Source organism: Telmatherina bonti (genome assembly GCF_933228915.1).
Source record: "Telmatherina bonti genome assembly, chromosome: 11".
Taxonomy (NCBI): domain Eukaryota; kingdom Metazoa; phylum Chordata; class Actinopteri; order Atheriniformes; family Telmatherinidae; genus Telmatherina; species Telmatherina bonti.
Window position 1 is genome coordinate 10,991,986 of NC_136629.1, and position 13,892 is coordinate 11,005,877.

Consider the following 13,892-nt stretch of genomic DNA (forward strand, 5'->3'; position numbering starts at 1 on the left):
CATTTAATTTTTTCCTATAATTTCTAAACAATATAAAACTATTTTTTTTTATAAACTGTTAAGACAGATATTATACCACTGTGGTGTAGACTGAGTCCTGAACATCTTGAGAACAATCAACTTTGCTTTATAACACCATATATATTACTCTCACTTATAATTTTGCTTCAGAAATATCTGTTTTTCTAAATCTATTCATTCTCATCCCACATACGCAGAAAATTATCAACATATAAGCTTTTTAATTTATTTTTTCATGCAGCTCCAGGCTGTTTCCTTTTGGTTGTGTTTCTCAGGCTGCATCCAGCAGTAAGTTGACCATACTCTGTATAACTTCATGTTTCTCTGAGACTTTACAGACTCCTGATTTATAAAATTAGTCTGAATGACCTTGGCTTCCATCTCCGAAGATCTGACATGATGTATCTCCGTCCCTGTTTTTCCTCTGCCGTGTCACTGCCATTTACAGTGATGGTAACCACTGAATCGCTTCGGGTTTGAGAGGAAAAATGATGTTACTTTGGATTTAATGGACTGCAGCAGCCAGATGAAACCACAGTTTTTTGTGTGGTTGTGTGTTTCCTCTGAGACTGACTGACTATTGTTGGCTGATGTGAATGACTGTATTTTAATGGGCTGTCAGAGACGAGAGGCTTGTTTACTTCTCAGCTGAAATTAAGTGGGAAATGTGCAAATGTTGAATGAATGATAAGGAAATGTTAGGATGATATTGAGTCTTACGGGTTCCAAAGTGACACCTGGTGAGTTCAGAGAGGAAAAGGCTCAAAGTTTGCCTGACAGACGTGAACCGGAGCTTAATCCAAAATGCCAACTCGATAAGGCGCCAAATGGGAAACTGTCTTCTGCCTGAGCTTGTTCGTAGAGTTGAGAATATACTTTTCATTTAATCAGCGAGGCTGTTGTAACGGTCATGACAGATCATTATATTTCAATGGCAGGACAATGACGGCGCTACAGAAGGGGAGTGTGTGGGCGGCCAAACCATCGCAGCCGTCCATACAAGTGCAAATTAGCCAAAACACCTTTTTGTTTGCCTGTCTCCATGACAACGGCTTTGTTCTTAAAGCTTTTGAAACCTTCTTTCAATGATTAAAAAGCAAGTTAAAAATTCAGTGGACCTCGCAGCCTACACAGATGTAGCTCCAAACTGGAGGGTTGTGATGAAGAAAAGCCCCAAAACGAGCATCAATTATTGTTTCTACAACGTGAAAAGTTGGACGTTGTCCTTCTGTTCTGGAAAGTACCCAGTCAACAGTCTGTGCCCACTCTCCGGTGTAATGTCTCCAGGATTTATTGAGTTTCAGATGACTGAATTGTCTCATTATAAACGAGTAGGCTAACTGTTGCTGGTGTGTATTGTAGGAGCAGCTGAACGAGTCAATGTGTGTGTTTTGATTCAGTTCAGCTGTGTTTGTATAGCGCCACTTTACAACAATGTCGTCTCAGGACACTTTACAGACACATCATTTCAAGCCAATTCATACATATCCTATAATAGAAACCAACTGATTGCATCGAATCATGACTTCAATCCAATCCTCAATCCTGAGCTGCACGCGGCGACAGTGGGAAGGAAAAAACTCCCCTTAAACAGGAAAAAAAACCTCCGGCAGAACCTGGCTCAGGGAGGGCAGCCATCTCTGACTTTAACTGGCTGAGTTTGGGTATGGAGGGAACGGGAGCTGGATATACTGGGATTTATGGAAGATAAAAGTCTAACACGTAGATCTGAGAAATGTGAGACGCACTGGTACGACCACGAAAAATGGCAAGAAGGTTGCTGGTTCAAGCCTCGGCTGGAGGGAAGTTTGAACGGTGATCTTTCTGTGTGGAGTTTGCAGGTTCTCTCCATGTATGCTCGGGTTCTCTCCAGGTACTCTGGCTTCTTCCCACCCACTGGACACGCATGTTAGGTCAGTTGCAGTGGTTAATCCCCCACTTATCGCCATGTCTACTGACTGTAGAATAGAACCACCAGAGAAAGACGTCAGCTCCACTTGACAATGTTTTCCTCACCCGAGCCCCGCTGTGGTAAATTATGTCTCTAGAATCCATCTGATCCCTCTGTCCAATGGTTTAGTGTGATGAGGTGCATCCAGAGATGAGAACGACTCTGCAGCTTCAGCTAAACACACGGAGTTCAGGCTGAGAGGATGCCACATCAGAGCCGTGGTTTTTAGCCAGTTAACAATGTGACTTAGCTTTAGCCCGCTTACCTCCGTTAGCTGGTTATCTCCTGTTATCTCCGGGTTAGCTCCGTTAGCTTTTAGCTACAGAAAGCTCGGAGTTTGCTCGATGTCAGTCATCCACCATGGCGCTCACGGCTCCCCTCTCAGCTCCACCTCTTTGCCCATATTTGTATTTTCCGGGTGAGACGACACGCATGCCTCTGCCAACATGGCGACGGTAGGAACTGCCCACCGTGCTTCAGTTCAGCTCTTCAGAAACCTATGGGTGACGTCACGGAGGAGAACGGAAAGCCAGTGAAGAGATGATAAAACCGGGGCGATATTTACGTGTACCAGTTAAAACCTCGTCATCTATCAGGATTTTCAGCTCCGACGTCGCCGTTCCAGCTGATTACGCTGTAAACACGGTGTCCTGGGGTCCACCAGGCGCCGGGACCCCACTGCAGACCCCTGCACGATCCTGTAGTTGCTCTCTTAATTCAGCCGAGAGGATTTTTAGTGGCTCTTCACGTTATCATGGCGACCCTTTGTGTAAAGGAGGGGAGTTCAGACCTTCAGCTGGAAGTAAACATCTGTTTCCGATGCCGTGTCGGAGAACATGTGCGAGCGCCCACACAAACACCTGTGCAGCTACTGGCTACGCACCCCACCCTTCAGCGCACCCCACCCCCATCAGCACCACGGCTGCTAATTGGATGTGGCAGGGAATTGCTGTGCACCTGCCTTGCAGCGACTTGTACCCTATAACCATACGCAAATCGATCTGACATGTGGTATTAGATTAAATTACCGAGCAGCGCAGTGACAGGAAGAAGAATCTGCTCAACCGCTACCTCTCCATCTCGCCATCACCCTGCCAGACCCGCCTGAGACCACAGGCTTGTTCAGCCAAGCAACAGGAGACGCCGCTCCTCTCCTATCCGTCAAGTCAGGATTCCACATCAGCCTCCAGCTGGCTGCCTTTCCTCGTACACTGGTTCCAGTAATGTTCATTACAGCCCAGACCAATGTTGTTTAAGACATGGTCATGGCTGGAAGCATGAAACTTAGCATGTATCCAGTTTTTTCTGTCTTAAACGGTTCATTTAAAGCGTTTTTTACTAAAAACAACTGATTTATTGAGCTCAGAAACCACGTTAACATGAGTTTACAGATGCACAGTGAACAAACATTTAGTTTCTCGCAGTCATACAGAACCTTTAGGGAAAATAAGCCCAGCATTTGTTATATTCACCAGTTATTTTCACCTGTTAAAGACAGGATGAAGCTGAAGAAAGAAATTTAACTAATGAAACTAACCAATCATTTTCATGAACAGTTCTTGTGAACAAATTTGTCTTCATGTTGTTGTTTTTTTTTATCAGATCAATACAAAGATGATGTTGATTTTTCCTTTTTTTTGTAATAAATGCAAACCAGCCTGTAGAAGCTGAAACCTTTTAATCCAAGTCAGCATGCAGGTGTGGTGTTTTCAGCTTCAGATGTCAGACTGAGGCTAAAAAGCAGCAGAAAGACCAACCAAAACCAGAAAACAGGATTTATTAGTAACAGCAGTTTGTAGAAATAACAAAGACCAGCAGAGACCACAACATCTCTCATCTGGACTTCATTCTCTCACGGCTTTCAGGAGAAGAAAATACAGGCGTTGAAACAAACACACAACAGAAATTATTTACATATTTTTCCTCATTCACACTTATGCTATTTACCTTCTATCCTCTGAAAACCAAGTCAGAATCAGCTGCTTCTTGGCACCACTGTGCATCAGACGCCTCTTCTTGGCTTTATTCCAGCCATAGAAGATCACTATTTTGCTGCTTTTCTGCTCACATGTTGATTTTGGCTGCTCCTGATTGGCCATCACTGACAATGTAAGCTCTCTGATTGGTGAGAAGTTTGATAGGAAGTGGCTTCATCATCATTTAGGGGAAAATAGAGGCCTCTTAGTGATTTATGATGAAAACGTGATAAATAATCTTGTTAGAATGGATCATTGTGGATAAACACTGCATGTTGTGGCTGGACTGTAAACCTCCTGGACGAAATATAAATGCCTGGAAAACGTCTGTAGATCATCTAAAGGGTAAACATCCATCACAATTCACCCCACAGAGTTATACGCCACCGTTACGGAGAAACTGATGGGATAAGTGATAACGCTCGCTAAATACAATAGAATACAACTTTATTTATAAGGCACTTTAAAAACAACAATGTTGACCAAAGTGCAACATTGAATAAATAACATACATTAGAACAACTTAAAGAAATTTTCAGACATCTAAAAACAATAAAAAAAAAAAAAAAAAAAGCAATCAAATTAAAACAATCAAAATAAAATCAGATGTAAAAAGTCAACTTATTGTGCAGAAAGCCAGCTTAAACAGATGGTCTTCAGTCCAGATTTAAAGGCAGATATAGTGGAGTCTAACGTGTAACGTCCTCGGTAAACCCAGTGGAGTTTAAGGGGACGAAGGACATGATTTACACATGTTGCATCTGGATTTTGTTTCGGTTTGAATCCAGGTTTTCTGTGTGAATTCCCCAAAGAAATGAAACCAACAGGAGGTCCTGCTTGTAAACGGGGTGGTTTCCTTGCTTCCTGATAAAACTTTGGTGTCAACTGATCGACAAGCAGCATCAGTAATGGTTATTGGGATTGTCTGGTTATATTATGTGCAGACATAATATAACCACCAGTATCTGTAATAAAACAATGCATGTCAAATAAAAATCATACTTTTATGTGTAAAAGGAAGCATGAGAAGTCCTTTTGTGGCAGTGAGGAGGTTTTATTTTCAAGGATCAAAGACGAACCTGTCTGCGTTCTTGCCTGGAGCAAAAGGAGAGAACTTTAAAGCAGTGATGGCTGCAATTTGAACATATTAACCTTTCATTTGTTCTCTGTGGCAGAGCAGATAAAAGAGTGGCTGGCTTTGTTGAAATTGATGGTGAATTGCTCCATTTACATCCGGCCACTTCAGGTCGCCATGTTCTTTGTTTGGCTTGACTGCTCAGAGGCAAGAAACCAGGATCTGCTGGTTGTTGTAGTCAATGTTAACAAGGTTAGTGCAGTCGCTGCTGCTCAGCCCCGAGAGAAAACACCGCTACACAACTATTAAACTCTGCACTTTGGACAAGCACTAAACAACCACCATCTCTCCTGAAAGTCAGGTGAGAAAGGACCTGGATCTTCTCCACTGACCCACGAAGAGCAGCCATGTGAATAACCCCGAAGCCCAAACCAGCAGCAACTCTGCAAAGAGTTTACAAAAACACGAGACGCCACAAGAGCACCAGCTCAAAGATCAAGACTTCAGCATTTAAAATAATAACAGTCAAATGGATATAGAGAATAAAGCAACCTTGTTAAAGTCCTTTTTCTTTTTAGTTTCAGCCTGGGCTGGGTGATATGACCAAAACCTCACACCCAGATTTAGCTCATTTTATGTCCCCATAACGACATATATATATAACGATATAAAACTGTTTGTTTATTTTGTGTCAGTCATCAGTTACGTTGCTTGGCAACGACAGCAGTGATCTCCTTCCATCTGGGGGAACTTTGGCTAGATGGTGTTTAACATGTTGCAGCGTTTTGCGTCTGGAGTTTATTATGAGCTTTCGTCTCCCCTTGACGCTGCTTTTGCTCGTTGACTCTATTCTTTATTCTGTATTCTTTATCCTGATTCCTGCAGGTGATAAAATGAGTTAGTTGTGTCGGAGTCCGTCGTTGGGACTGTGAGCTAGTCTGTTGTCGGTTCCACGTCGCTCTTTTTATATCCAAACCGCATCCATGCAACAGAAATTTCCTCTTTTATGTACAAGCTGATCAGTTTTGGTCGGCTGGTCATATTTTAGTTAATTATCCTGCTCTGAAACACGTCTGCTACCGTCTTCCTCCATGTTTGTTTATGTATTGCAGCGTTCCTGCCGTAAAGCGCATCTTGACGTAAAATATCGGACTGGGTATCAATTCAAATTTCAAGAATCGATTCGATTCTGATTCTGAAAATTTAGAATTGATTATCACAATTGGATCTGATTTGTTCTGATTTAGTATAGTTTTAAGTAGGTAATGTTTTATTTATTTTATTTACATGACTGTGTTGTTTTATACAACATATTAATACTAGTATTATATTGACATTCAACAACAAATTAATGAACTATTGGTTCATGTTAGGGATGACTTCTTCAGAGAGATTTTAGTGAGACGCTATAACGTAGTGCTGTTCCGCTACTTTCATTCGCTGCCTGAAGGCCTCATTTTCAACAACAAAATACGGGTGCATGTCCTTGCAGATGAAACCCAGAGAACATGCAGATTTGGCTGGTAGTTGTAAAGTTTTCTTGAGTTTCATCTGTTTGTTTCACCTGGTGGACGGCTTAGACATGAGATCTTGGTGATGTCTCCTCAGATTTGTCGTAGTTTTGCAAAACTTCACCATTTGTCATGTCTTGCAAATCGCAATGCTTTTGTCGAGTTTGTCTTTCTGTTTGTCTTTACTGAGTCCGAAATGTTTCCAGATCTCAGCCCGAAATGTTTTGGGGATTTTCAGTGTCGGGGCTTGGCTAACAATGCTAGTGCCTGACGTAATGTTCACTCACTGTTTTAAAGACTTCAGTCACATGAAGCACGCATGCCAAAATTCAATGATGTGGCAAAAATGTTAAAGTTAATCAGGGTAAAAATTTCTTTAAAAGAAATCTGTCTTTGGACTTACGGACCGATCTTTAGGAATTATTATGAAAATCGATTCAGAATTGCTGAATCGATCTTTTCAACAGCTAATTGTGGTGTAAACGATGGAGACTCGTGTGAAACGACAGACATTTTCTGTCGTCCAAACGATATATATCGTCATATCGCCCAGCCTGTAAATCAAACATCAATAAGGTTGCATCACATCAGGATGGTTTGCTGGACTCGGTCCGATTGGGGACTCGGCTCAGTTATAGGGGGTTTTATCCAGAGATCGTCTTCACTCTGCACTTTGGTCAAATGAACCAAACTGCGAACTGCGACATCCGCTTGACCGCAGCCAATCGGACGTTAGTTTTAAACGTTAAAGCCCTGACTCTTGCAGCCTCTGCAGGTAAAAATGGTCAGCTTGATCTGCCAACATGGCTCATCTGAAATAAACCATTACTGGAAGTGATTCCTTTGTGTCATATGGTTCATAGAACTGCATGTATTTTGACTGGTTTTAACTGGTTCGGCTGCCTTGCGAAGAACGATCCTTTTCCTCAGCAGTGCTGCCTGTGGACTCCTGTGTGTGTGCGGTCATAATTGGGTCCACACCAAGTCTGTGACCGAGCATGCATTGCTGTTGTAAGTGTGTGTCTAAAAGGGAGATTGTCGCTATTTGCACTTGAGCAGAATGGACTTGCTCACTTCTTTGTAAATCTATGAAGGGAACAGTGAAGCCAGTGCGCAGCTGTATACACACACCTACAGGCTTTGTCCTGCATGATGCTCACCACCTGTTCTCAGCTTTCATCTGCTCCCACTCACATGGCGAAATAACCACCGTCCTGTTGCAAACACAAGCCGCTCTGCAGCCTCTTTTCAACGTGTTTCCCACCAAACGGCAACAAACCAAGAGGCTGGGGAGGAGGAAAATCTGCTTTTTCCGTCCTGCGTTGAACTAATGAGAAGCTTGAGCTGAAATGACGACATTGTTGTTGCTTGTAAACTTGGAAAAATGACAAATAGGGAAAAGTGAAGGCGGGGGGTGAAAACTTTTGCAAGATTGTTCATGCAGCTGTGTACAGAGAGCAGGATGTATGACGACGTATTTGTGGAAGTGTGACATAAACCAAACACTTAAACCATCCTCGCCACCATAACCGTATTTTAACCTACAACATCCTCTGTGTCAGCAGCTGGGATGACGGTCAGCAACTCTAAATTCAGCCAAAACAATCTGGAGATGGGAGTGAGGTCTGGCCCCCAGACTGGTCCCAGTGCTGCTGTGGATCTTAGCTCTTCCCAGTGTTTTCACCAGTATGTGTCTCTGTGGAAGCAGTTCAGATGGTGGAGGATGCAGCTGTTCAACGCTGTTTTGGGGAATCCTTCAGATAGTCTAAAAGCCTTTTTATTTAAACCACCTGCACCATCTTCATCCTCGTCCTCCTCACCCACACCAAACCTGTTTACTGCTCTTTTTACCTGCAGATATCCCTTCGTCAGCCTGACATCCAAACATCTCAGTGGTACTGGGATGGATTTATGGACACATCGTCCCCACATTGCAACAGGTGTGCTGTGGGGTGTGTCACCGTGTCTCTGCTGTGTATTTAGGCAGCTGGGCGTGGAGATGTAATTACAGCTTTTTCTTCTTTCAGAGAATTACCGCGTTCAGTTTGAGACTCATTAAAAAGCTAAAGATGTCGTCGGACATGAAAAACAGTTTTTGACATTTTCATTGATCGCCAATTTTTTTTTTTATTATCAAGAAATAGGAAAAGTACAAAGACGGGGAACTTAAAATTAGTTAAAAAGGTTTTTTGTTTAAACTTTCTCAGCTTACATTTTATTGGACATGGAATTATTGGTTGATTTTATTCAAGCTGATGGAAGATTCACTGATCATTAAATTATGTCAGATACTCTCCAGATGTACAAATACACATGGAAATGTTGTAGTATCAGCTGTAGTTAAATTGGTTGCATATAATATCAAGGAATAAGCGTAAGATGCTGTAGTCCAGAAGATGTTAGCAGAAAGCATCAATGCTAACATGACAACGTGATGGACAACATAACTGGAGGACTCTACCGGGCATTAGCGTGTAAACAAACACTTCAAACTGCAAGCTATCATATGGGGATGTAAAAAAAATCATGAGTACATAACTGTCAACTTTAGAGCTTCGAATCATTTCTCCACTTCAAGCAAACCACATAAACACACTGCAGTCTCTCTGTTGATCATGTCTGTCTCGTTACTGTGGGACAAAAACTCTGCAGTCAGAAATCCTGTCTGAGGACACGTTCACACCAGCCTTTTTGATCCGAATCCGAGTCTGTTTGCTCAGAAAGTTCGCTTCGTTTGGGGGAATGTGAATGCGCCAAACAAATTCACATCCGGACCAAAGAAGTGGACTCGGTCCGCCTACAAACGCAGGTCTCGGCCCGTTTCAAGCAGACCAAATACAAGAAGCGGACTACAAAAAAACATAACTTCCTGCATTTGACATGGCATTGCATTTGGGTAAATCCATAGCATTGGTGTTAAGAGTCCTCTGCCTCGTCTGCAGTGTATTTCTACAGTATACTTGCATAAGACACAATAAAAACCCAAAACAGCGACAGTTTTGTCTCCATGTTTAACTCGAGTTTTCTTCTTCATGTCTTTTCCTCTCTTTTGCTAAATACTAGTGCAGCGCCACCTTTGGTGGGAATGGGGATATATTATTCTGATAGTTTGTCTCGTTTGACCAAAGTGCAGCATGAACACGATCTCGCTCCGCATTGATACACCTCCCTACAACTGAGCCGAGTCCCCAATCGGACAGAGTCTAGCAGACTATCCTGATGTGAATGCACCCTTACTTATGCTGTTTTGTGGTAAAAAGTTTGATTTCAGCTTTAAAAAACTCTGCTAATGTGTCTCCTATGACTCTAATTTTGTTTGAAATGAATCATGAAGGTCCTGCTAGTTCCAATGGCAACACAGGGGATTTTATAATTCTCTCGTCCTATCATAAAATCTTGGACTTAACTTATTCCTGAGTCCTCGTGGTGTTTCTAAAGTGAATGCGGGATCTATCCTGACCATTAATAGAGATGACCATGATCATCATGGGCCGATGGCTTCCTGAGTTTTTTTTTACCTTCATAACACCTCTATTAAACACCTTGAAACTGCTCAGGTTTACTTTATATCTTCTACTACAGCACCGTTCCTCATCAGACACTAGTTTCTCTGATGAGGAGCATCCATTCCTGAGGTTACTTTTACTCACCAACAGGTGAGCAGAATGTTTTATGTGTCTGAAAAGAGGAAAAATAATGATCCTCTGTGGCTGGAATAAAGCCAAGATGTTTTTGGTGTCCAGTTGGGCCAAAAAGCAGCAGAATTGGAGATGGTTTTGTGTGGGTAGTAAATTAATACAAGCATGAATAAGTGTGAATGATGGAAATCAGTGATGGTCTTAATCGATTTCCTTTTTTTCTCCCCATGTCTGCTTTAGACGGAGGTCATCAAGGGACCATGTGGCAGTGTGGGGATGACGTTCAGACATGTTCCAGCCTGTGAGGGGGATGTAGTCCATGTCAGCATTGAGACGGTCACACCCAACTCACCTGCTGCCTTGGCTGACTTACAGAAGGGTGATCGACTCATTTCTATTGGAGGTCTGTAACAGCTTATACAATAAAACACTCTGTGACTTCACCAGCTTTTACAACTTTTTATGTTTGTGTAGAAACATTGACTTTTAGCTTGTTCTTGTTTTCGGTGGCAGGTGTTAAAGTGACATCTTCGGTTCAAGTGCCCAAACTTTTGAAACAGGCTGGAGACAGGGTTGTGATACAATACGAAAGGCCAGTTCGTCATCAGACCTCCTCTTTAGGTAACCTTGGAACTCTGCAGGAAGGGTTTGGGCCGCTAGAGGAAGGAGGTTTCATTCCCCAGCCAGGAGGGTATGAGGAAGACCCAGCCCCCATCACCACCCTTTCGGACATAACCGACAGCAAAGACATAGACTCTGAGTTTGAGGAGTTGATTGTTGACACCAAACCAAGTCAGACTAGTGGACCTAGCAGCAGTGTTACAAACACTACTGACACCAAGGAGGATTTCTTACTTACGGTAAACCAAAGCCCTAAAAGGACTGTGGCCAATTTGGCCTCTAAGCCCCTTGGTACCATATCGCCCATCCTCAATCGCAAGTTAAACCTTGTGGGTCTACAGTCACCACTAAAGCCCCAGCCCAAAGAATCACCCAAACCCTCACCACATAAGACCAGTAGTGATCCAGGTGAAGGTCTGCAACGCCCCACAGTCCCTCCTCCACCTCCTCCCTCCCGTCCCCCAGTCCCACCAAGACCTCAGATCAGGTTGACATCAGCATCCTCAGAAATCAGTCTTTTGGAAAGCACTGATTCTACTCCAACTACTAGTGTTACCATTGCTGCCACCGTGAACACACCCATCAGCGTTTCTGAAAAATCACCAGAGAAAGTTTCTCCTGCTGGAGCCAGTGAGGAAAAGGCTGCTTCTGAGAAGATTTGTGTTAAACAAGCGGAAGTAAAGCCGTCTGTCAAACCAACAGAGTCCAGTGACGAGTTGCTAGGTCCTTCCTCTGTGACCAGTAACAAAGCCGATCAAGTGAAGGATAAAGTTTCAGAGAGCTCCTGCAGCACACGAGACAGTCTGGATGACCACACGCTGTGGGAATCCCCAGAAACCATGTTCCGTAATCAGACAGGCCGCTGGTCCAAGGCCTCAGTGGTGTTTGAAGTGGAAAGCAACCATAAGTACCTTAATGTGGCCCTTTGGTGCAAAGATCCCTTTAAACTTGGCAGTTTGTTGTGCCTTGGTCATGTCAGCCTCCAACTGGAGCATGTTGCCATGGAGTGCATGGCTACATCTTCTGCAGAGTACCAGAGCACCTTCAGATTACGGCCTCCAGAACCTAGAGCTAATGTCAGCCGCACGGCCCTACGAAGTCTTGGAACTCACAAGGGCTTCAATGAGAAGCTGTGCTACGGAGACGTTACCTTAAACTTCTGTTACCTAGCTGAGGGTGAGTTGGAGTGTCCGGTGGGGATGATGGAAAGGGAGCGAGAGGGGAGCCTCTACGATGAGGATCTAAGGGAGAGGGAGAAAGAACCTATGCCCTCGGTAACACGAGACGAATTGGCCTACAGCACCATGCAGTTGACGGAGGTTCGCCATAATTTCCAGGACACCCAGTTTCAGAACCCTACCTGGTGTGAGTACTGTAAGAAGAAGGTCTGGACCAAGGCGGCATCTCAGTGCATGATCTGCGCCTACGTTTGTCACAAGAAGTGCCAGGATAAGTGCCTCGCCGAAAATCCTTTCTGTGTGGCTGCAGCTGAACGCCGTGGAGCAGACCCAGAAGCCAAATCAACTATAAACCGGGCCACCGGCATTACGCGCCACATCATCAACACCAGCTCCCGCCTGCTCAACCTGCGCCAGGTACCCAAGACTCGGCTTGTTGAGCAGGTTACAGATGTGGTGCCTGGAGCTGTGGAGCCCTCACCCAAACACACCCCCAACACATCTGACAACGAGAGCAGCGATACCGAGACCTACACCAGCGGTGCCAGCCCGTCCAAGCAGCCCATGAGCAGCGGTGGCAGCAGTAAGCTGGTGCGAAAGGAGGGCGGACTCGATGACAATGTGTTCATCGCCGTGAAAGAGATAGGCCGCGACCTGTACCGCGGGCTGCCCACAGATGAGCGCTCCCAGAAACTAGAGCTGATGCTGGACAAACTCCAGCAGGAGATCGATCAGGAACTGGAGCACAACAACGCCCTTCATCTGGAGGAGAGGGAGGCCACCGATGCTCGGCGGAAGGCTCTCATCAGCACCGCTCTGGCCAAGTCTGGTGAAAGACTACAGGCCCTCACCCTGCTGATGATCCACTACCGGGCAGGCATAGAGGACCTGGAGTCGGTGGAGAGCACGTCTCCTTCGGAGCAGCCGGGTTTTAAAGGCAAAGGAGAGGGCCTGGAAGATGAAGCCCTGATGGGAGCGGAGGTGTATGACAGTGACATATGCAGCCCTGTAGAGGTGCAGCTACTGGATGACATTACAGAGGAGCAGATCTGTGTGGAAGCACTCCATTAGATCCGCAGAAGACGTTTAAATGGTCAGGAGTCCTCTTTGTGATTTTGATATTGAAATTCCTGCAGTTCCTTTTAAATGTCGGGGATGTTAAGGTCCTGCGTTTGAGTCCCACATTCTTCTCTTTATTTTTACGTGACAATGAAAGGATGGTTTGTCTGTGAATCTGTGATTTGCACAATGCGATGCCATTTCCATGATTTAAAAGGGAAGCTTGAAAGCAACAGCGTTACCTGCCCTCAGCGTCTGTATCCTCCCGTTTGTTTCTTTAGCTTCACAACATCAAACATCGCCATTCCTCCCAACCTGTCTCTGCTGTGAAGGAAGGACTTCTTCTGTTGTTTTATTTGTGTGAATAATGACTTTAATAGAAGTTGATTTAAAGAGTTTGGAGACTCCTTTTGGTTAATTTTGAATTAGCAGCTGTTTCCAAACTCTTGAGTCTTTCTGTGAGTAAGAAACCTATATAAAGCCTGCAGATATTCACACTGAACTTTAGTTTGAAGCACTTTCTCATATTTATATTTATATTTTAGAAGCTAATACCCCCTGATCACATAGCTTTGTGTAATTGTGACATCTTTCTTCTATGATTTATCTTTCTTTTGGCTTGTTGTTAAGTGTTTGACCATGTTTAGTTTTTTTTTGTCCTGTGGAGGCTGTAAGACATTGCTTTCCTCGTGCTAATTTTTAAATTATTATATTATTCATGTTCCTGCACCTTGTTTTGCTCAGATTGTCTACTTTGGCACATTGCGTCTTTATAAAAACAATCATGATGGCATTTTTTTTCTTTTAAAAAAGCTCATTCATGACTTTTTTTCCTTTTTAATCTCTGAATGAATGTTTGCAG

At 43.8% G+C, this 13,892-nt stretch overlaps 1 protein-coding gene across 1 annotated transcript in view; it reads left to right on the forward strand.

Annotated features, from left to right (window-relative positions):
- pdzd8 (PDZ domain containing 8) overlaps window positions 1-13,291 on the forward strand; it is a 56,488-nt gene extending 43,197 nt beyond the window's left edge. The window contains exons 4-5 of the mRNA XM_079248479.1: window positions 10,413-10,575; window positions 10,686-13,291. Coding sequence (XP_079104605.1) covers window positions 10,413-10,575; window positions 10,686-13,042 — 2,520 coding nt within the window. The 3' untranslated portion in view covers window positions 13,043-13,291. The remainder of the gene's footprint in view (window positions 1-10,412; window positions 10,576-10,685) is intronic.
- The last annotated feature ends 601 nt before the right edge of the window (window positions 13,292-13,892 follow it).